Source organism: Lissotriton vulgaris, chromosome 7, assembly GCF_964263255.1.
Source record: "Lissotriton vulgaris chromosome 7, aLisVul1.2, whole genome shotgun sequence".
Taxonomy (NCBI): domain Eukaryota; kingdom Metazoa; phylum Chordata; class Amphibia; order Caudata; family Salamandridae; genus Lissotriton; species Lissotriton vulgaris.
The window spans coordinates 1,006,049,285-1,006,073,180 of NC_141695.1; the positions used below are offsets into that span (position 1 = coordinate 1,006,049,285).

The window sequence follows — 23,896 nt, forward strand, 5'->3', positions numbered from 1 at the left end:
TGTTGTCCTCGAGGTGGCGGGCCAGTTGCATGTTGACTATTCTCTCGATGACCTTCGCCGGGAAGGGGAGCAGGGAGATGGGCCAGAAGTTCTTGAGGTCCTTGGGGTCCGCCTTGGGCTTCTTGAGGAGGGCGTTGATTTCGGAGTGCTTCCAGCTTTCCGGGAATGTCGCTGTCTCGAAGGAAGTGTTGATGACTTTCCGTAGTTGAGGTGCGATGGTTGTCTGCTTTGTTGAAGACTTGGTGTGGGCAGGGGTCTGACGGTGATCCTGAGTGGATGGAGTTCATGACCTTGCGTGTCTCGTCGTCGTTGACGTTGGCCCAAGATGTCAGGCAGTTGGTGCAGGGGATGTTTGCGGGGGTTAGGGTGTGCCGTATTCGGGGCGGTTCTGGTGTTGAAGCGGTCGTGGATGTCGGCGATCTTGCGGTGGAAGAAGGTGGCCAGTGAATCGCACCGATCATAAGAGGGCAGGATGTCGTTGGTGTTGGCGCTGGGGTTGGAGAGTTCCTTCACTATGCTGAAGAGCTCTTTTCTGTTGTGTGCGTTGTTGTCCAGGCGGGCTTTGAAATAGGATCTCTTGGCTGTTCTGATGAGGTGGTGATGTCTGCGGGTGGCGTCCTTGTGGGCTACGTGGCTGTCTGGTGTGCGATCGTGGAGCCATTTCTTCTCCAGTTTCCGGCAAGTGCGTTTGGAGGTCTGGAGCTCTTCGGAGAACCAGATGGCTTGTTGGTGTGGCTGTTGTAGGGTTTCTTGAGTGGGGCGAGGGTGTTGGTGCGGTCGTTGATCCACTGGCTGAAGTTGCGGACGGCGGCGTCTGGGTTTGTGGGGTCGGTGGGTGGGCTCAGCTGGTCTTCGATGACTTTGCTTCAGCAGCGGCGAGGCAGTTGTTGGGTGCAGTGGTGCTTGGTTGGTTTGTTGAAGGTGAAATGTATGCAATGGTGGTTGGTCCAGTGGAGTTCGGTGGTGTGGTTGAAGGCGACGTGGGTGCTTGTGGAGAAGACTAGGTCAAGCGTTTGGCCGGCGGCCTGTGTGGGTGTGGTGACGAGTTGTTTGAGGCCGAGGTTGGCAAGGTCGTCGTTCAGGGTGGCGGAGTTGGCGTCGTTGTTCCTGAGGTGGAAGTTCAGGTCCCCGAGGAGGATGTAGTCCGTCGAGGCGAGTGCGTGGGTGTCTGCGATGGAGTCGCTGAACTGAGCTCGGGGGGGGGGGTCTGTAGACGAGTGTTCCTCTGGGGGTGGTGTTGGGGTCGGTGTGGATCCTGAAGTGCAGGTGTTCGGCAGAGTTGAGGGGGTCTTCTGCGTGGGTGTAGACTTTGAGAGTGGACTTGTAGACAATGGCTAAACCTCCTCCAAATCCGTTGGCGCAAACCCTGCGGGTGATCTTGTAGCCGTCCGGGATGGCTATAACGATGTCGGGTGCCGAGGAGATGTTCCACCAGGTCTTGGTCAGGAAGGCAGCGTCTGGGGCGTAGGTGTCAAGCAGGTTCCAGAGTTCGATGGCATGTTTGCGTGCGGAGCGGGTGTTGATGAGTATGCAGCGAAGGTGGTTGGGTCCGGTCCTTGGGGGCTTGGAGCATCTGTCACAGGTGAGGTTACAGGTGCGGCAGGAGAATGGTCCGTGTGTGTGTTTGGGGGCGGCCTGGAAGCAGCGGTGGTCTCGACCGGCAGTGAGTGCGAGGAGACTTTTGGCGTCTTATCTGAGTCTTGCGTGCGCGGAGGTCCGGGGTTCTGGTGCTGGGCGCGGTCCAGGCGCGGACGCTCGCAGATGGGCTTGCCTCTCGCCAGTGGCGCGGCCGCCATTTAAGGCGAGGTGGGAGGGAGGAGCAGCTGGGAGGTGGGGTGGCGAATGGGCGTGTGGGAGCGGGAAACAGAAGGCAAGAAGGGGGCGGGCCGCAGGGGGGCTGCGGCGGGAACAGGGACAATGGCGAGGGGTAAGGGTTACAGAAGGCAAAAGTGGAAAAAAGTTAATAATCAGGCAATGGGCAGAGATACAGCAGTTGCAGGCAGTCAAACAATGCACATGAAGCAGAATTACACAGTGTGGCATAGCAGCGGCGAACTCACTAAGGCAGGAGGCAGTAGGGGGAAGGCACAGGCACAACTGGTGGAGCTGTGCGGCGTGGGGAGCGACCTGACCTGCTGGGATGATATGGAGCAACCCCTCACGTGGGCCATTTTGACTCTGGGGGCCTTACAAAGGAATTGGTTGCTCGACAGAAGGGAGCAAGTTGGGTAGCATGGTTCCACTGTCTCTTGTAAGTAGAGTGGACCAGGATTCAACCTAGCTTTATGCATATAGTATAGGGCTTTGAACTGTGTGTTTGTCCACTGTGAGCCAGTGAAGTTCGTGAAGAAGAGACGACACAGAGGCACATTTGGGAAGATGAAACAGGAGGCGGGCAGCAGAGTTGTGAATGGCTTGCAGAGGTCTGATAAAAACCTTGCCAGCCCCAGATAGAAAATGTTGCCGTAATCCAGTATTGATTGAATCAAGACCTGGATATCCGTCCTCTGAGCTGAAAAAGGAAGTATCCAGATGATTTCTTTCAGCCATTTCAGCACAGTGAAGCAGGTAGAGGCTACCTTGGTGATTTGGGTTTGCATTGAAAGATTGACATCTAGCCAAAAACGTAGGTTCTTCACTTTAGAGACCGGTACAGGGAGGGCATCAGGTCAGTGTTATGAGACCCATAACGGGGGATTCTTACCCATCACCTCAGTCTTGTCGCCATTCAACTTTAATGAGCTGATGTTCATCGAGGTGGATATATTGCCAAGACAAGAGTTAAAGCCATAGGTGTTGTGGCAGAAAATGCTAGGTAACTATGATCGGTGTGTCATCTGTGTAGGAAAACAGGGTAAGGACACAGCTTTCCACTATATCTGCATGAGGGGGAATATAGATGTTGAACAACATTGGGTATAAGGTGGGACCTTGAGGCACTTCAGAGGTAAGAGAGTGGGACCTTGATGTTAAGCTGAAAGAAAATACTTGAAAGGTTCGATCCTGTAAAAACTAGGTCATCCTAAACAAAGCTGTCCCTTGGAGACCCAAGTTCTCCTGTCTTTCTAGTAGGACGGTGTGTGATACAGTATTGAAGGCTGCGCTTAGGTAGAGTAGGATCAAAGCAACTGTTCCACCATTATCTAGGAGCCGACTCAGATGCTATGTGACTCCCTGAAGATCGGATTTCGTACACTATCCCGCTCCGAAGCCAGACTGCGAGCGATGAATAAAGTTTTGACAGTCCACGATAGCAGATAGTTGCAAGTTAACATGTTTCTCTAAGGTTTTGGAAAAAAGGGTAAGCATCTAAATCAGTCTGAAGTTAGACCCATTGGAGGGATTTAAATTGGACTTTTTTAAAAGGGGCAAGACTGTTTGTGTGACTTTTTTAAAAGGGGCAAGACTGTTTGTGTGCTTCCATGCCTGAAGAATGCGTCCCTCTTGTAAGGGGGAGTTGAAGAGAACTGTCAGTAATTGTATATTCATTAGCCTAATCTTGAGTAAAGCACATCAGCTGGGACTGAGGGTAAGTGCTATTGATGAAGTGGGTGGTTATGAAGGACCAAACTTTTATATTTCATTCCACCACTGATGTTACAGGCCGGCCCTAAGCAGCATATTTTTCAGCAGGTGCTCACTACTGAGAATTCAAATCATAGTACTTTGTGTTACATAGCTTTGTCTCACAAATTGTGTTGGTATGAATTGACAACTGAATCACAAGCAAAGGGGCATATACTTAATATTCAGTATCATTTGCACTGATCTTTGTCCATCTGGTTGATACAAATGTCTTCTTCCCCAAAGGCTGTTTGTGGATGCACCAGGCATAGTTTAAAGTTGTTTCTGCCCTTTCTATCTCTAATGTGACAGTCCTTATTCATCCTGCTATGCTTGTTTGTATTGGTAACATTCCACTGGAGAAAGCAACAGCAGAGAGCCTATTTGAGGACAAATGTTTCTGATGGATACACCTTCCTAAAGATCTATCAATTTAATATTTCCTGGGGTACAAACTGGTCCAGAAAAGCTGCGAATCCACCTACTCAATGTGACATCACTAGTGGTCTTCCTCATTCTTACTCAGATGTGGGTCCTTAACTTGATTTCTAGAAAGGCAGTGGTCTCGATACCTCTCTAGAAGAAGACATTCCGTATCCCTCTGGGGCCAGACAGTGGAAGTCTCTTTCATTACCACTTTTGTGCATAAAGCCGCAAATCCTCTAGAGCTGAGTTTGCTCTCAGAAAGACCAAAGACTAATATTTTGACAGAGATCTTCAACCACCTTCAGTTGCTAAACCCTGCTTCCTTTTTAGGTCTCGCAGAGAGACCTAATGCAACGGAACCACAAAACTGACTTTTTACGATGAGGATTTCCAACAGTTCACGTGACCACAAGCTCCTCGTGCACGAGCTTGCATTCGATCATCAAAGGCAGCCCAGTCTCCCTCACACAAGCTTCTCCCAGCAGGCAGCCCACCCCCCTCCCTCTCCATATGGTCACTCGAGTTGCAGGCAGCCCACCCCCTCCCTCTAATCTGACATCTGCCCCGAGCCTTCTGCCTAACAGCCTCCCTCCCACCTGCCCCCTAATTGCTTTAATTTTCACGGCCGTGAGCTACTTCAAAGAGATCCGCTCCGCAGCTAATCAGCCTGCCCACCCCCTCCCTACATCTGACAGAACAATGCAAACGTGTCCTGCAGAACTTGTATTTAAATCCGTGCTTTTCGGCCACCCCCGCCACGTCAATGCCGAGAGCTTGTTAATCTCACTGGTGAAGTGCTTTCGCTCAGAAAACTCTCTCTTAGGTGGAATTTACAAAGTCTGGCTGTATCTTGCCTGCTCCTGGGGCTGTTCTAGAGCTGTGTCTGCTGGCTTGCCGTTGGTGAAGCGGTGCTGCCAGCCTCACCCGAATGTGGAGCAGACATCCTTAGACACACCACACGTGCCACACTGCACACTGCACTTTCCTCCACCCAAAGCGCACGCTTGCAGTGACAACCTCTGCCACACAAGCACACCCCTCCCTCGGAGGGCACACTGAGCCCACCCCTACTCCAAGCCGCAGCCGCACACCAGGATGTCTGTCACTCCTGGCGCGTCACTGCAGCCAGAGTACAGTGCCAACGCATGACAAAGCAGGGCATCAAACCGCTTGGGTGGAAGAATGTATGGTTGTGATGTGGCTGCCTCCTTCACCCAAGCCTGCCCAAGGGTGGCACGCAATCATCCATAAAAGCACCTCGATGCATCGCCAGGGGTGGAAAGCGCTATATAAATGCAAACTCCGCTGTAACAATTGTTTACCAGTTGAACCCGTGCTCTCAGAGCGCGCCCATTCCGGTGCAAAACCATCCAATCTGACGTCACTTCAGGTTTGTTTCCATGCCTCAGACGTCGCTTCATTTGAGGTCATTTGTAAGGCGCTAACCTGTCTCCCCCTTCACTTAGGCACTCTGCCTTCAAGCCGTAAACATCTCTTTGTACACATTTAGGGCTTTTGCTCCTGCTAAGAAGGCCCATAAATAAATAATTAAACATACATTTGTTCATGCTCTGCTTGTTTTCAGTTAATGCAGAGACCACTTTGCCACAAGAAAGGCTGGAAGCCCCCCCCCCAATACCCCGTGCAGGAAGTGGGCCTTCAATGGTGTGCGGCGCGAGCCCAACAACAGGCGCTGCTCAGGAGAGCGGGGATTGGTTAAAACCGCTCTCATCGTGAAGGCTCGCAGCTGCACTAGTGACTCCGGATTTCATCACCCTGGAGGCAGTGAAAAGAGGGACAGGGGAATGTGGGAGCCGGGAGCTTTTATCGGGATGACATGGTGGAAATGCTTTATGATAGAAACGTTTTGTTTACAAAACTTTCCTTTCTAGATTTAACTAATCTTTCCACCAACAATATTCTGAGACAAGATGAAAGAGCTTTGTAAACCCTGTCCTTAAAAAATCCTTCAATAGTTTTCAACACTTTGTTCTCTACAAATATTTTTTTGACCAAAACACGTATTTAAAACGTTTGTTGTTAAGTTTGCTTAATGTATGCCATACAGCCAAATCATGGCAGCAATGCATCCCCTACATACGGACGTCTTTTCAAATTATGGATGAAGTAGTCTTGCAGACTCTGAAATGCAGGTCGACAGAAAGATCTGCCTCCTGGGACACTGATGCTCATTAGCATGAAAGTGACTTTATAAAACACGCCTGACTATAGGTTTCGGCTTCATGTGCCAGTGCACCTGGTCCCTACCCCTCTCTTTAGCACAGCGGTAACAGATTCAGCCACTCTAGTTTTACTTACCAACTCCTGGCTTTCCTTTCAGTTGGCCACTTGCACGAATTCACGGAAGTGCAAGGTCCATTTTGCTGTTTCAACACTCACTGGAAAACTAGATATTTCTGGACGTGGGCAGCTCTTCACTAATTTTCAATAAGGTAACCTTTATACCTGATTTTCTTCATCCCTTCTGGCCTAATTTAGGTACCCAGATAGTCCACCCAGTTATACACCTTTGACTGATATTAATTGGATATCTACTTTACTGTGTCTCCCCTTCTACCGTAGCCTTCCTACTGTCTCATTGATCAGCGGGAGAATTTTCTCTGCTGTTCCATCGTGACCTCCACTGCTTAGTCACAACTGCTGAACTTAGGTAACTCTAATATCACCCTCATTTTATGAGACCTGCTCTATCCCAGGACTCCTTTTGATTACACGCTCTTGCTTTTACCCCATAGACCAGCATCTTCATTTAAACCACAATGCGACATCTAAAGCCGCACCACGCCGAAGTGAGACTGAGTCTCTAAATTAAAAGTGAGTCTATAGTCCATGATGATAAAAAAAACTATCTCTAGTTATCGATTATACCCCCTCACCTAATACTGACTAGCATACCACTGCACCCAGCAATTTAGTCAGCTTTTTCCGCTCTAGCTAGTCATATTCTATCAAATGGTATAGTGTAACATATTTGGGATTTTAGAGAAAGTCACATTGTTTTAATTGATCCTGTATCTAGCTAAAAACGAGGTCTGTAGTTCCATTTGGCTACATATAAAGCATCATTACTTTGGGACTAGTTTGTGCCTTTCTGCCCTCTGCATCATCACTCAGCGCTACCCCAGCATCACTCAGCACCACCACATTATCACTCAGCACCACCACAGCACCACCCAGCACTGCCACAGCACCACTCCGGACCACGACAACATCACTCAGCAGCACCACTCAGCACCACCGCATTATCACTCAGCACCACCGCATTATCACTCAGCACCACCACATTATCACTCTGCACCACCACATTATCACTCTGCACCACCACATTATCACTCAGCACCACCACATTATCACTCAGCACCACCACATTATCACTCAGCACCACCACATTATCACTCAGCACCACCACATTATCACTCAGCACCACAGCACCACTCAGCAGCACCACATTATTACTCAGCACCACCACATTATCCCTCAGCACCACCACAGACCACTCAGCACCACCACAGCACCACTCAGCACCACTCAGCACCACCACAGCACCACTCAGCACCACCACAGCACCACTCAGCACCACCACAGCTCCACTCAGCACCACCACAGCACCACTCAGCACCACCACAGCATCACTCAGCACCACCACAGCATCACTCAGCACCACCACAGCATCACTCAGCACCACCACAGCATCACTCAGCACCACCACAGCATCACTCAGCACCACCACAGCATCACTCAGCACCACCACAGCATCACTCGGCACCACCACAGCATCACTCGGCGCAACCACAGCATCACTCGGCGCAACCTCAGCATCACTCGGCGCAACCTCAGCATCACTCGGCGCAACCTCAGCATCACTCGGCGCAACCTCAGCATCACTCGGCGCAACCTCAGCATCACTCGGCGCAACCTCAGCATCACTCGGCGCAACCTCAGCATCACTCGGCGCAACCTTAGCATCACTCGGCGCAACCTTAGCATCACTCGGCGCAACCTTAGCATCACTCGGCGCAACCTCAGCATCACTCGGCGCAACCTCAGCATCACTCGGCGCAACCTCAGCATCACTCGGCGCAACCTCAGCATCACTCGGCGCAACCTCAGCATCACTCGGCGCAACCTCAGCATCACTCGGCGCAACCACAACATCACTCGGCGCAACCACAACATCACTCGGCGCAACCACAACATCACTCGGCGCAACCACAACATCACTCGGCGCAACCACAACATCACTCGGCGCAACCACAACATCACTCGGCGCAACCACAACATCACTCGGCGCAACCACAACATCACTCGGCGCAACCACAACATCACTCGGCGCAACCACAACATCACTCGGCGCAGCCACAACATCACTCGGCGCAACCACAACATCACTCGGCGCAGCCACAACATCACTCGGCGCAACCACAACATCACTCGGCGCAACCACAACATCACTCGGCGCAACCACAACATCACTCGGCGCAACCACAACATCACTCGGCGCAACCACAACATCACTCGGCGCAACCACAACATCACTCGGCGCAACCACAACATCACTCGGCGCAACCACAACATCACTCGGCGCAACCACAACATCACTCGGCGCTACCAGAGCATCACTCGGCGCTACCAGAGCATCACTCAGTGCAACCACCGCATCACTCAGCGTAACCACAGCATCACTCTGTGCAGCCACAGCATCACTTAGCACCACGACAGCATCACTGGTTCAAATATGTTCTCTCCATGTTTCAAGCTTTATTACAAATGTCACAAAAAGATGTTATTATTTCACTTCTGTTCTTGGATTTTCGTCACAATAAAATGCACTGAACATAATCTTCACAAAAGTTATTTACAAAAGTTTAAGCTATTGCCATTATAAATTACAATCACTTTTATTTAAGTATTAATTATTTAAAAAAATTAAAAGCCATTGTTATTTGTAATATAAATACATCTAAGTCGCGTAAATACAAAACATGTTGCATTACAAATGCTATAGGTGTAACATTTGCGAAAGTTGGAACAATTGGCATTGTAGTTGACAAAGCTATTAATTTAGCTATTTTCAAAAACAACACATAAATAAAAAAAAATTGTATTTACAAGACCAATAGCTCAAACTTTCCTAATGCAAGACCTATTGCATTGCAAATGCTTGTTAATTATGCTCTGCTTCGGGCCAGGTAGTACGTAGAGAAATTTCCTGTTGACGTAGACCTTCTCCTGTTAACATACCTTTCTTAGTGTCTCATTCATTGCCAGAGAGGTGGCTTTGCAGCCTTCTGCTCAGAACTGAAATCGGATGCCGTTCCCTACGGCCTTTTGAACAGGTAGTCAAAATGACTGGACGTCAGAGTTTTGCATCGGACATCCTTACTTTTAATATGGAGAAGGTCACAGGTCAACTTGGCTGCTATATCCATGCCTTACGCTAATTAGTCCAACTAGCAATTGAAAGCCTACTGGCACACTAGAAGAAGCCATTTTAGATTTAATCAGTGATGGCTTGGATACTGCAGAGCAGATCCTGAAGTGTGGATTTGATCCTGCACATACAATAAATAGCCTGGTCTGTTGGCATTTCTGTTAACACTGTTTATTTAAGCCTGTTGAAAGTGTGTGCTTTTCAGAAACTGTCCCAGCCTCCCTGATGGACATGCCTTTTGGATGTTATTCAGGTTTGTACTGACGAGGCAGACTCTTCCCATAAACACTTCACGCTCACTCACAGGACCTGGCCTCATCAGCAAGTCAGTCCAATCAGCATACAGAAAATGTTATTATTCTCGAGCTCAACAGTCCTGGTAAAGGCAACCTTCGCAACTGGACACCTCTACAAATGTACAGCTCCTTTCATGATCGGTTGCCAGCAACAGTAGTGCCAGTGCCCGCTGTACTCTACCACCTCAAAAACACTGACTCCCTTCTCCCAAGCCCCCACCTTATGGCATCATGGTCCAGTGGTTGTAGTGGTAGTGGTGGTGGTGGTGGTGGTGTAGTCAAGTATTGCTGGCCTTGAATGTGGGAGATTGGTAATACATGTATTCCTGTACCTAGATGACTGGTTGCACAATGTGAACTTGCCACGGTATGTCACAGGCCACCTTCAAATGATTATTTCTCTTCTGGGTTTCCCATTGACTTCTGAAGTCCCATCTACACAGAGTGTTCTCTTCATTGGGTCTATCCTAGACATGATGGCATTCAAAGACTTTCCCCCCAAAGAATGCATGCTCCATATCAGTCTTTCAACGCTTTGTACCATCAGGCTCGCTCTGATAGAATTCCCTATTCATCATGAAAAAAGGTCAATACAGGTCCTGATTGACAACATAACTGCCATCTGGTATCACTCAAGCAGGTCGTCCTGAATAGTGTTTCTGTAGGTACTGCTCCTTTGGAACTGACTGGACCAACAGGGGATATCCCTGGTAGCCAATCTTCTGGCAGGTTGATGAATGCTAGGGAGAACACTCTCAGAAAATGCCTGCTGGCAATTGTACGTGTATGTTTTAGGGAAGAAGCACTGGCACAGGGAATCTTCTTGGCAGAGACCCTGTGCACTACAACCAAAACCACATCAAATACCAGGCAAAAAGAGGGGGCTAACCATGTAAAAAGACACAATTTCTCACAGCAGGGTTCTGTACCCAATACACCATAATCTACACCGCTTGCATTGAAGTTGATAAGTGACAATTTCGACCTGCCCACCGAAGTAGTGGATGTGATTCCGCGGCTAGGTGCTCTTCAACTAAGTCCATCTACTTGTTGTTTTGGGAGAAATTTGTGGCGTTATCCTCTGTAGGCCAAGCTATCAGATGGTCACTTGTTTGTTTTATCTATTGCCCAGAAAGGCTCAGTGGGCACATTTAAAGGTGGCAAGTCTGCCCTTCTCCTGTCTTTTTAAGTTGTCCTAAGTAATCTTTTTTTGTCCCCCTGTGTGATAAGATTCCTAAATGAACTTAGGTGTGTGTTATACCGAAGTCCTTCATTATGCCTTAATAGGACCTTAATTTGTCTACCTCTTTTTGATATGCATGCTGTCCAATCCCGTGCACAGCTTCTCTTCACCATCTAGGCATTTTATTCTTATTGCTATCATTTCTGTACATCATGTTAGTGACCTGCAGGCACTTTCAGTGCAACCTGCGTACACCACTTTCCAGACAAATTGGTGCTGAGACATATGGATTTCTTTCTACCAAAGGTTGTATTGCCGCTTTCCATTCTAAGAAGGTCAGGCCATCGTCCTTGACGAGGAGGAGATATTTTACCTGGAGAGCCCTTAGTTTTTACATCGAGGGCACAAAATAATACTGGCTCGATGACCTGCTCATAGTTTGGTTTTACGGTGCAAAGAAGGGGAAGGCAGTTAAAAGGCAGACTCCCTGTAAATCGTCTTGTGCAAAAACACATGCTGTGCTAAGGCCAGCAAAGAGACCTATTTCCACCAGAGCGAAAGCATACTTCAACTGCATTGATGAGGTCTTTCTGGCTGCTACTTGATCATCGATGCAAACACTCATCGAGCACTACAATTAGGTCCACATAGAGGTCCTTTTTACCCTTTCAGTTCTGCACAACTTTTTTGTGCGAGTCCACTCCTCAGACCCTCCAACTTTTGAGAGGTACTTCTTGGGTATCTATTCTAGAGGTGAGAAATCTATTAGAAATACCTATCAGAAGTACAAGTTACTTTCTGTAACTCCTTTCTAGTGGATACTTCAACTGCAGATTCCTCTCGCCCTTCCACTTTTGTGCATTAGACCCAGGTGTCTGCAAAAAGGTCCTTAGTTAGTCTTGGCACACTAGTATCTCCAATTTGTCATGGTATCCACTTCTGACAGCGCAAAAAAAGCGCAAGACTTAACTCTAGCCTGTGTGCACGGGTGCTGCCAATAGGTGACTCCATGCAGTCTCTTCTAGGGTAATGCGAGACCATTGTAGCTCTGATGGCACCACCTACTGCTATGCTGGAACAATTGCTCTTGAACATAGGGCTCTAGTCTGACACCTGGGGATATCGTAAAGGTAAAAAATACGATATGCAGTTGCATAGAGTGACCACCAGGCAGCGTTACCAAAGGTAAATAACTTGTTCTTTACTATGAAAGGCAACTGTAAACCCATTGTGAGTGTCAGAAAACACATTTCTCAGATTGAATGATATCTAAGGCTTAAAAAAGACTTCGATACTTAATGCAATTGTGCAAAAATACCACTGTGGGGGGAAAATCGTAAAAGCAGTTTTCCTTTTTTGTGGGCACATGTAATTAAATGGAATACAAACAGCTGTAACATTTATGTGCAATTGGGAAAATATATTCAGAGATTTGCCAGTATATGCTCAATATCAACATTTGGCAATTCCCTCAGAAATGTGAAACTAGTTGTGTACGATTTTATCTCTAAATTAATCTGTTGAGTATACCATATTGAAAAAAACACACGTCTTATTCATGGTTTAACCACTCTTTATTGAGTTTTCTCATCATCACGGTCCTTGTACATCTCCAAGCATTTATATCGTCAAAACCATTAGTAATTGTCTAATGTGTGCAATCCTTGCTCAATCCCAAGTTGCTCCCATCTTTCAATAAGATGTAAATCAGTATCCAACAATATACTCTGAAATCATGCAGTAAACGCTCTGATCATGCTTTGTGATGCACACACCTACCAAGAAACTGTGCCTAGCAGCGCACATAGTGCCTCTTGGGAATGGGAGACCGAGCAGCCGGTCGTTCTTTGACTGTACTTTCCAGCCAATTACACATAGGCAGCATGTCTAGTGTCGCACGTGATTTCACCTCTTGTGGAGGTTTAGCTCGCTGCCCATAGAATCCCGAGTGAGAAGATCTTCCTCTAAATATGTGCAGAGGAAATCCTTTTGTGGTTGTCTGGGAGTCTATACCTGGACAGGTGAAAACACCACTGAACAACTGGAGGTTTTATTACATCCAGCTCTAACCAAGTGTGGATGGTGTCATGGTCTGACACGCTGTTGGGTTGAATAGCTTTGTTTTTGTATGGTCATGGAGCAAGGCTAAAGATAAAATGTAGTCTGTGTGTGAGGCGAATATGTAATATCTCTCCCTTTGCTGCACCATTCTCCTGGGATCTAATATGGAGTAATCCTTCATCAAGTCCTCTAGTACGCCCGGCTGTTAGGACTGGTCATCAGTTGATCGGATTCGTCCTAGAATGGGACTAAGACCAGGTTCCAGTCACCACTCAAGAGTGTCTTAGTTTTGACCCGCTGCTGCAGAATGTTAGGGATTGTACCTAGTGTCTCGTGTTTGATGTTAAATTTTTGAATATATTGATCCAATGAGTAAAGTTTTTGTAATGTAGGTCCGATAAGCGCATAAACGCAATGGGGATCACACCATACTGTGTGGACTCCAAGGAATCTGTTTACCATGCCATGGGTAGATTTACTAGCCTGAAACTCTTTACCACCCAGTTCAGTTTTCTTGCTTTCTAAGTCTGAGTGGCGAGTCTCCTGGATAAGGGCTATTCAGGTCAAAGAGAATGAAGGTAAATTAGAGCTTTCTTCCTCATTAGATAATAAGTTGTTGTGTTCATGTTCATGGATACTATTGAGTTCTGATGGGGTGGCAATTCATAGGATAGATACACCGGAACTGTATTGTTTTGCGAATGAGCACTTGATATGCAGTCCAACCTGGAAATGGGTGTGTTGCAGCACCTTGAGGGGTGTGGATGAGTATTTTTTCTTTTTGTGGGGAGTGTGAGTAACCTAAATGGTGGGGGCTAGGCGATGATTAAGTATGAACTTGATTTGCGTATAGACCGAGATCAAACTGATAATGAGTAGATCTCTAGGCCCTGGAGGTAGTGATAATGTGAATTAACCAACCCAGAGAATCTTGAGGAATAACACAGAAGAGTCCTCGTCCTTTAGTCTTGTGGGTTGTCGGACATCCAGACGTTCAACATGCCTCCACAGGCCCAGACAGAAATTATTTGAGGTGGTGTCTGCAGTGTGTGTTTATGAGGGAGGATCTAATCCTTCATGTGATATAGAGTACATAATTTCCTGTATCCTCCTATGTGGACTGGACTGGTCTCTGGATGGCAACAATTTCTGCTGCTACTTCGATTTGGGCCCTGTAAACCATGTTCCTGACGCTTCTTCCAGTTGTTTCCGTTCCTCTGTTCGTTGATCCGAGAGTTTCTTATCCTGTGGAATGAAGGGCATTTCAGTACCTCAAAATAGCCTTTTAATGTCCATATCTAATTCCAGAGGGAGTCTAGGAAACCCTCTTGCTGACCAGGATCATAATATTCTGTAGTTTTGTTCGCATGAGTGATGAGCATCGTTGCCTGGTCCAACAGCCCATTTCAAAACGCATACTGCTTGAGGCAGGGGCGTAGCATCATGAACCTTTTACGCCTATTCATAGTGTCCTGTGAGAAGTAATGGGAGATGGAAATACTGTGCTTTTCTTAAAAGGATTGCCCTTGTTTCTTCACTAATTTGACGTGCTTGCTGGTGATCTAAGAAGGAGGTGATTAGCTGTGTCTGTCGTTCTTTATTTGTCTTTCACTTGGGTCAGACTGTGGGCTCACTGAAACTCAAGCAGGAACTCAAAAGTGAGATTCTATAGTGAGGCAGTACTCATGAAACCGTGTGGAATTAGGGTAGTCGGATCATGCTCGCAGCAAACTTGCTCTTGTCCAGTGGTATTTGCCAATGTCATCAGATTTCTGATAGTCCTCTTTCTATGGCTATGCGCTTTACTGATTATTGGTAAGCTTCAAGGCCAAAAGCTATTCAACTGCAGAGTCTTCACCTATCCCCACCTCGCCTTCCAGGCTCACCCTGTAGTTGCTGTTAATCTTGAGCTTCCGTGCCGCAGATCCTGACTGCCATTTCCACAACTCTGCTGAATAAGAGGCCTAGCCTACACGTCCATCTGGGCTACTGCATGGGTCCCTACAATGCGATCCGCTATGTATTAGGGTCTTGATCGCTGCCTAGTGTGTCCTCGTGCCCTCTCCCCATTCATTAGATGGTTTTCAAAGTGCTAAGCCCCATCTGCTCCGGCCTGTTTGAGCAGCCGATTTCCAACCCTCAGCTCTGCGCTGCCTACTTCCTGGGCATCATTCTCTGCAATCCCCCAACTTTCATTCTTTATCGTCATACAATTTTAGTACAAAAAGCAAAGCCATAAATTTACTGTACTCTAAGCATAAGTAGTTTTTGATCTGTATGTAGGGATAGATGGCTTTATTTTGAGCAGGTTGGCAAGGCAACGTCTGACAAATGGCAAATGTGCCACTCACCCCCCGTCCCCCCCCCCCCCCCACCCCTCCCCTCCCCCCCGCCCCTTCTCATTTACTGTTCGTTCCTAATGATGTAGTTACTGCTGGATATGGAGAACATCTATTTAGTGGCCACAACACGGGAATGGAACAATTTGTGTTTGAATGACCGCCCAGTGTAGAGTGGATCGTTGGATGCCCCTCCTACTGGCATTTGTTCTGTACGAAGCTCCCAAAGGACTTACATGCAGAAAAATGTAAAAATGCCCCTTATATGCTGGGAGAAAACGCCAAGCTTGCATGGAATGTTTTGAGTACATGTCCCACAATTGCACCCCATTTTGGAGTACATTTGCGGGACCTTTGTTTGGATCTTGGAAGTGGCTGAAATGGGTTATGGTCGGGATGGCAGAGTTAACGGAACCAATGGTGTGGTCAGTGTGGGTGCAATCACGTTGGATAGTTGAGACAGTGAGCGTAGGAGCTGGAGCAACGTAAGCTAGGCCCAAGGCATAGGGAGACTGAATGAAGCGGGTAGGACATAGAGCAACTAAGACAAGAAGGCATGGTTTGCTCATAGATGAGTGATCGAGGCATGGTGTTGGGGGTCACACTAGCAGTTACACCAGACTTTCACAGCATTTGTCCGCTGCAACATTTATCGCCATACATGCCAAAGATGCAGTTGTGGCAACTCTTATCCTGTACGACAAAAAACTTAATCTGGCACCTAGTCTAGATTGAGGTGCGGACTAACCGTACCGGGTATCGGGCGTTTACCCGGTAGACTCTGATGGTGGGGGCTGGTGTTTTTTCTGGGGGCCGGTTTTGCAGCTGTGTTCCAAGATCGGCCCCCAGTTACAGAAGCAGCAAACACACGTTTCTGCCCCCTGCGGCCAGGCAGTGCTCTCCCAGGGGCTAAATTGCCAGGGATGCTTTGTGTTCCCAGTCCGGCCCTAATTTCACACCTTGCTGTTTGATCTTACAAAAGCTCTGTCACCATCTCGTGTTCTCTCCGTTTCCCTAATCAAATGTGAATGCCTTGCTACTCTAGCTTTTTATTTAGGCAACTGCATTTAGTTGATGACCTGCCATGATGTTCTTGGTTAACTGACTGAGGCAGGGGCATTGCTGTGACTGTTCCAGGATACAGAGTACAGTTTGCGGTCGCTTTTTACTATTTACCCTCTAATCCTGTTTTTTTCTGATGCCATATTTTTATAATGGTTAGGTGCTTACAGTGTAATGTATATAGTAAGCGACACTACCACATTAATCAACCCTCGTTCCTTTTATGTGTAATACCTTGCATGTTATGTTTTTTGTTTCCTGCACCTCAGAACAAAGGTTAAAATAATGTGAGCCTAATCAGTTCTCGATTATCTGCAGATTATCTTTTCTATATGCTCCAAGTTACTTTGTAATAGAATATTATGTTGGTTTGACAAGTATGTACTTGAAAACGTTTTTCAAGCATATAATGTACGTTGAAGATGTTTTTAAGCAATGACTGATATTGTTTGCTGTATCCTCCACTACTGTGTTCTTGTTCTACATGCTTGTCTATTGTAAATCACTGCTTATGATGTGTATCTTTGAATATAAATGCCAATTATGTGTTAATTGTGAAAATATGAAGCTCACCCCTTTCAGTATTGGTTGTTAGATCTCATGCAAGTCATTAGATGCTTACTGGTCTATAGCAAACTTGTCTCCAGAAATGTCACTTTCGTAAACACTGATTTACGTATGTGCACACTATTAAGGTTTGAGGCTTAAGTTCAGTATCCAGTGTGCGAAAGTAGCAAAATGGTCTGCATTGCTTACGTTGCCCATGGGACCATACCTTGTTATTTTTATTTTTACTGAAAGCTGCTTGTAACCTTTTGCAGTAGCTATCACACCCAGTAAGACCCAGTTACTCCTTAATTCTTCCAACAGAGTAAAATGACAACTATTCAGTTTGCGTAAAGTTATTCAAATGTGCAAAGCTTCAAATCTATTATAGGATAACATATTTAAAAGATGATATTGTTATCATTATCTAATTTGCAACTCTTTTAATGTACATTTATTTTTACATTGCTCACTGGGCCACAAACCGTGTTGGTTTCCTTTAATACTAACTTTTGGGTTAATGTTAACCACTGTTTGTGTTGACACAGTTTTATTTACTGTAGAAAGCATCCACGGTACATAATTCACAACCAGCAAGGTTTTTTGCAGTTTTTTTGAGTTGCCCACTATTTATGTATATGAATAAGCGTTTCGCGGTGTTTGACTTCACCATGCTATTAAGACATGAATTTCAGTGTTATGATTCAAATTAGAATTACTGCTTTACCTGTAGGTCAGTCACTCCTGGTGAATCAAAAGCTATGAAATGTGAAGAGGACGAAATAACGACCAAACGGCAAGAGAAGAAAACGCGCCAGAAAGCTTATCCAGTGATGCACGTGCCCTCAAAACCAACCGCTGCAACACAGTGCCCTCAGCAGTGACGAGAAATAGCAACCACGGATGTCAGAAACGAAGCTCTGTGGCTTTCACAGGGTACATGGGACAAACTCGGCGTCAACGTGTTAATGCTGGTGTTTTAAAGCATTTGATGTTTGAAAATGTCTCTTTACATACCACGCATGTAAACGTGCTCTTGTATTGATTGATAGCGCGCGGTACAGGAAAGGCACGCGGTCATCAGTTTAAACCCGGATCTCTTGAGCAGTGTCTGGTGACTCTCACGTGGCAGTTATGGCTCATAATTTTTGTTCTGAACTGATGCATACAATTATACATGAATATGAATAATGAAGATTGCAAAGCCACTTTAACTTTCAAAGAAAGGCATGCCTGAATTTCCAAAATAATATTTTCAACAGTAACCCAAGGACGTGTTGCTATTAGAAATTAAAATGTGAACTCGATTGCTCAAAATGCAGTGCGTAGTAAACACTGACTTTGAAGATCTTATTTAATGTTTAGAATATTGTAAAAAATATTTTAGCCTGGTATGGTTGAATGTTAAAAGAATATATATTTATATGTAGCACTGTTAAAATCTGAACCCTCATTCCATTTGCTCAACATAGACCATGTTTCCTTACAAGTGGTTGAGAAGCATTGGTGCTAGTAAACGGAAACATAATCCTTTTTTTTCTTTTTACTTAAAAGTAAAACAGTTTCGTAATCCACTTAAGCTATGTATGTAGTTTATATTCATAATAAAAAATAACCTTTATTAGTATGATGCAATAATGTTTCGTGCTGATTTCTTTGTGTGCCAGCAGGTCTACACATGTATAACCTTAATTTAGCAACTGTTTATACGGTTTATGGGCACTTACAAAAAATTCCAAAGCTTTCTAGTGTACTTCCATTCTAGGATCAGACACAAACAGCCTTTTGTATGGTAAGTAAAAACATAAAATAAACAAAACAACCAGTGTAATTTTGTTACTAAGAAACTTCCCCATGAGAGCCGCCACATGTAGCCAAATCGATATTTCTCCCCATGATTGTCACGGGTGGAATACATGGGGGTGAGACAGTTTACTAAATGAATTTTGTACATTTACGTGTTCTACACATTCCTGCCATCTATTGTTCCGGGTGCTTTTCCTTGAAAACAATATGCATGTAAATCTGTTAATTTATGCAAAGAAGCTGTACTATGCTCTTCATTTAGGTAGCTTCGATATTAGTAGTTAGGTACAGATATGTACAGTCCTGGATGCCCCGCCAGGAGCTTCCTGCTCACCCTCCTCAATTTATCTTCACAGTCACGCATGCACAGTATGGCATCCTTAACAGCCAAAGCTGGGCAGGATCAAGCCATGATGGGCAGAGAAGAAACCGATCCCAACAAAAAAACTTTGTGCCTCCCTGATTGTAATGAAGCTCCTTGGTGACCATCAGATGTTTCATGCCATCTTCTGATTAGTTTGTCTGCCATTGGGTATGCTTAAACACCACACAAAGGGAGATACCCTCGAATCCAATACAGGACAGGGTGAAGGATTGCAAATAAAATTCTTTGTCTCTAAAGATAGACCTATAACCAGTTATTATAAAAATACCCTCTCGCCTGCCACAGTCCAACAATTTATGAAACACAGACACCATCATAAGAGCATTGAATTATCATACACAAACCAATACTACTGATAAAAATGATTCAATTTTATTCTTAAAAACAAGGTATAAGCCTTGTGCATAGTTTCAAAAATCACATTTACAAATGAATACAAGACAATTCATTATAAAAACAGTGATACTTCAATGCTCTTATGATGGTGTCTGTGTTTCATAAATAGATTGTTGGATAATAGGCATTTGATGTGTGTTAAACACATCGCTGCTACAGGAATTTTCCTGCTGTGCTGCTCTTTTATGAATAGGGTGTGGTCGTGACGGAACCATCCCGTCATCAGCACAGCTCAACCGTGACTGATGACGGAATGGTTCCGTCACCAGCATCGAAGGGGTTAAATCATAAAGTTTTGGAGTAAGACTGGTGTGTATCACAAGTTGCCTTCTAACCGCCCACATTTTTACTGTGGCAGGCGAGAGGGTATTTTTGTAATAACTGGTTTTGGCCTATCTTTAGGGACAAAGAATTTTATTTGCATGCATTGGGTATGTTCACAATGCTTCGGGTGGACAATTTTACTTGATGGGATCTGGGAGAGGACTTTTTGGTAAAGAGCCTGACGTTGTGTTTTTTCAACAAACCGAGTATGTCAAATGAGAACAAAAAAAAGATATTAGATTTATTTCCGAGACCACATATACAGTTTCCACGAAAAGTAAGATATACTAGAGAGTATTTAAACTTGGTCAAGGACTTGCAAGAAATGTTAGAAAAAGATGCACTATATGACATACACCTGCGAAAGAAACCAGAGTGTATTAAAGTGATTTCCACCATCCAAAGGAAAACGTCATATGTGAACCAATATTTTTTTTTAGATCTATGATTACCTCAAACACCCAGAAGGCCATGGCCTTCTCCACCAACTTGGTTTTTACAAATAAACCATAAAAAAAAAAAACAAGTTCATAAACAAAAGACTAACGCTTTTTTGGGGGCGGTATTGTAGATAGCTGCAGATCGTTAACTTTGTCACAGGAAGAAAATGGTGTCCATGCAGAGCAGTATTCCCCTTTACTGCGTGCCAAGGTCTTATGACAGTAAGGAAAAGAATTGTAAAGTTTGGGTTAATACCAGCATGCATTTATCCGATACCTAATGCCCATCTATACAAGTTGAGCTTGTAAGAAGATTTTACAGCCATGGAAGCTATCAGAATCTAATAGTTGTTTTGAAGAAAATCTAGAAATCTGTCAATATATTGAATATTTTAAACGTGAAAAGGTCTTATTAGATCGTGTAAGCACAGACGCTTTGACTAAATGGGAGCCATACAAAGGCACTGATTGCTCCGGCAAATAAACAGTCAGGAAGCAAACCTTTACAGTACAAGAGGCCTAACCCTCAGATCCTTCGAGACATATATGTGTAACAGCAAGGTTGTGATTTATGTTAACAATACTCCAAGTATCTTACTTCCCAGAACAAGGTGCACTCGAATTGCAATAGAAAAAAACAAAATCTAGGAGATTTGTCACTTGGCACTTGAGAGGGGAATAATGCTTATGGCTTAGAACGTCAGAGGAATAGCAAATGACTTGACAGATACCTTTCTTTAAGAATGTTTAGATTCTCATGAATAGCAGTTCCACCACGCAACTTGCCAATTTTTAGACATGGGTTGGACCAATCAAAGACCTGTCTATTACAAGAGAAAATAGAAAATGTCCTGGTTACACATCCACGTTCCCAGAGGTGTGGTCCAAAAGGATGCATGATGGTAAATTGATACTGGGCTCTTGTGTACGCTTTTTCCACCAGTAATCATTACACAGAAATACATCAGGATGAAGCCAAACTATTTTATTACGATGTTTCCAATAGTTCAGATAAGGGCATGGCAGGTATGTTACTCAACTGCTTACTCTGTTAATTGCACCATACTAAAAGCTTAGAGTTTAACATATTATCTAAACAGTGCTTCACTGGTTAATGGGACCATTATTTGAATCTATGTAACCTGTGAATTTTAAACCTCGTGGTAAAAGCAACCTTTCTTGTAGTTAACAGTTCTGTAAATAAAGGGAGCTTTCTACAGGTCGTTACTATAGAGGATCCATATTTTATTTATTCTTTCATTTTAAATGGAATCAAAGTTTAAATTTCATCTAAAATAAACTTTTGTTTTTATTAATCAGGCCATACTTCTGAAAATCTCTGCATGCTCTGGTAAGAAGAAAAATTAGAAAATCTAGAATAATAGGAAAAGCCCTATGAAAGAGGTCTTAAATATAGTCCCTTCAGCTTGTTCTTAGTATTGTCTCCTTGTTCTGCAATGGTCGCTTCACCAGACTCCTCTCTTCAAATTTTTGATGCACATGCTTATCCTACACGAGTTTTGCTCTTTGATCTACTTCGTTAAGCAATGGAGCTCTTTGTCTTTACACTTGTCTGGAGACTTCAGAAATGTGGTTAATAGGTTGGTAAGGGGTGACACCTACCAACTTAATAAACGCAAGATGGTTAGGTCAAACACCTTTCTGAGAGATTCTATACTCACCCCTGATGTCTTTGGTTCAAACAGTAGGCAGTTCACAGAGATGTACATGTTCGTTTAAGCAGTAAAAACAATTTTAAAGTCAGGAAAATTCCAGAACCAATTTAGACAAATAGAGAAAATTGTAATGAGCAACAAAAAACACCACGGTTAAGCGAAACCTGAGAGATTTATTTTTCGGCGAAGAGCATCCAGGAAATGTAAAATGTCATTTAAAGAAATTTTGTGGTTGACAGGGACCTAGATGCAATGTCTGGATGACCAAGAGGGGGCAGAGGCTGGATGCACCAAGTGGGTCATCCTTATCAATTCTCACCTTTGAACTTCATCCCTAACTTCTGGTAAAGTTCCTTCTGGTCAGTGCTGCAGCCTGTAGCTGTTTAGAGCAGCCCTTTGGGCACCAGGTCATTGCAGCCAGGTAATCTTCAGAGTTTAGTCCTCTGTGGTCAGGTGGGCCCCCTTGAAGTGAGAAAATCAGCTTTTTGTGTCCAAGTAAGAGGTAAGCAGGGAGCCAACCCCATGGCCCTTGGCGAGCCATAGAGTGTGTGGGTGCCAGGTGTACTTGTGTACTTGAATAAGTCTTCTTCCAGCAAGCGTGGAGTCTTCTATCCCCCCCCCGCCCCCCCTAGCATGACCCTTCTTTAGATGAAGTCTTCCCAGGTACAGGAAGGTTCGGAGGAGTTGGTAATTGAGCTACCAGGTTTATCGTGTGCACTTGTCAGACACTGGAGAATATCTGCTATCTGGTCCTAATTTTCCTACAGTCACCTACCTTTTGGAGCACTTCCACTTTGCCTTACTGTAAAAATACCCAGGAGCTCCTGTTTCCATATGGCAGGATCCTTCGGCCATCAGGTAAGTCTGGTTGATTCAGCTCCTGTGCCACTTTTCTATATAGTTGAATGCTCTTACCCCCCTGGACAGGGCCCACATTGGTTCTCTTCTCTACAGTGACTTGGGCAAGTCTGTATTGGAGGGTCCTAGAAATAAATAGGGGAAGCCGTCCCTGGCAACTCCAACTCTAAATACCCACACTCGATCTCTGCTAATTAATCAGCACTTAACACTCTCCTGTTTTTATCTGGGCTCAGAGGCAGGGTATTGTACTCTGAACCGGAGTTGTTAACTCTGGCAATCTAGTGTCAAATATGCCTTGCTCCGTTAAAATGAAATTCCTAAGATTTAGACTGTTGTATATTCCCATTTATGAAATTGAGGGGAATGGAATCAGTGCTTAAAGGAAAAACTGCTTGTCACCTCTACAGACTTACAACTAAAACACTTTTGCACATTATCTGTATTTGCCTCAAACATTTGTATTTATGAAAAATGATATACAACCGGTTTTTAACAAGGCAAAAATAAGATCGACTGTTGAGGCTGTAAGATATTGTTTTAGTGCCAGAAATAATAGCGTAATTATATGGCTGACATTTTTTAAACAAAGTTTATAAAGTGTTAGTCTCCTGAGCTTAGCAACTGTTTTTATTGTAGATCTGATCGTATACATGCCCAATCATTTTTAACTATCACTTGATATTCGCGCTACTTGGGATATTTTGTTTTTTATTGTAATCTATTGATTAATACAATACATTTCACTACTACTGCTACTACTCATTTTTACCTCAAACTCTCCCAGTCAAGAATGAGTCTTCCAGCTCTGCAGGCGTGATCAGTGGTGAAACTGGTTTCATGCTTGTTTGGTTCAGGCAGCACAAAATACATTAGATACTTTTTTTTAACATTGATGAGAAATGAAATAAAGGTTTTAATCCGCTCTATGCTTTTTTCAAGTCTCGCAAAGCCTACACATGAGTTTGATTTCACCCTGAGAGCTCACTAACCCCAATATGTAGAGTACTCTTGTGTCCATATATAATCGTTCTGTCCTGTGGGTGTAGAAGGCTAGGGTGACTATGGAGTGGTGTGGCTCA

The 23,896-nt window shown here is 44.7% G+C and overlaps 1 protein-coding gene across 2 annotated transcripts in view; it reads left to right on the plus strand.

The window, feature by feature from the left end:
• SPDL1 (spindle apparatus coiled-coil protein 1) overlaps positions 1-18,564 on the plus strand; it is a 387,177-nt gene extending 368,613 nt beyond the window's left edge. For both annotated transcript variants that reach the window (XM_086931423.1, XM_086931422.1), the window contains exon 12: positions 17,663-18,564. In XM_086931423.1, coding sequence (XP_086787549.1) covers positions 17,663-17,813 — 151 coding nt within the window. In that variant the 3' untranslated portion in view covers positions 17,814-18,564. The remainder of the gene's footprint in view (positions 1-17,662) is intronic.
• The last annotated feature ends 5,332 nt before the right edge of the window (positions 18,565-23,896 follow it).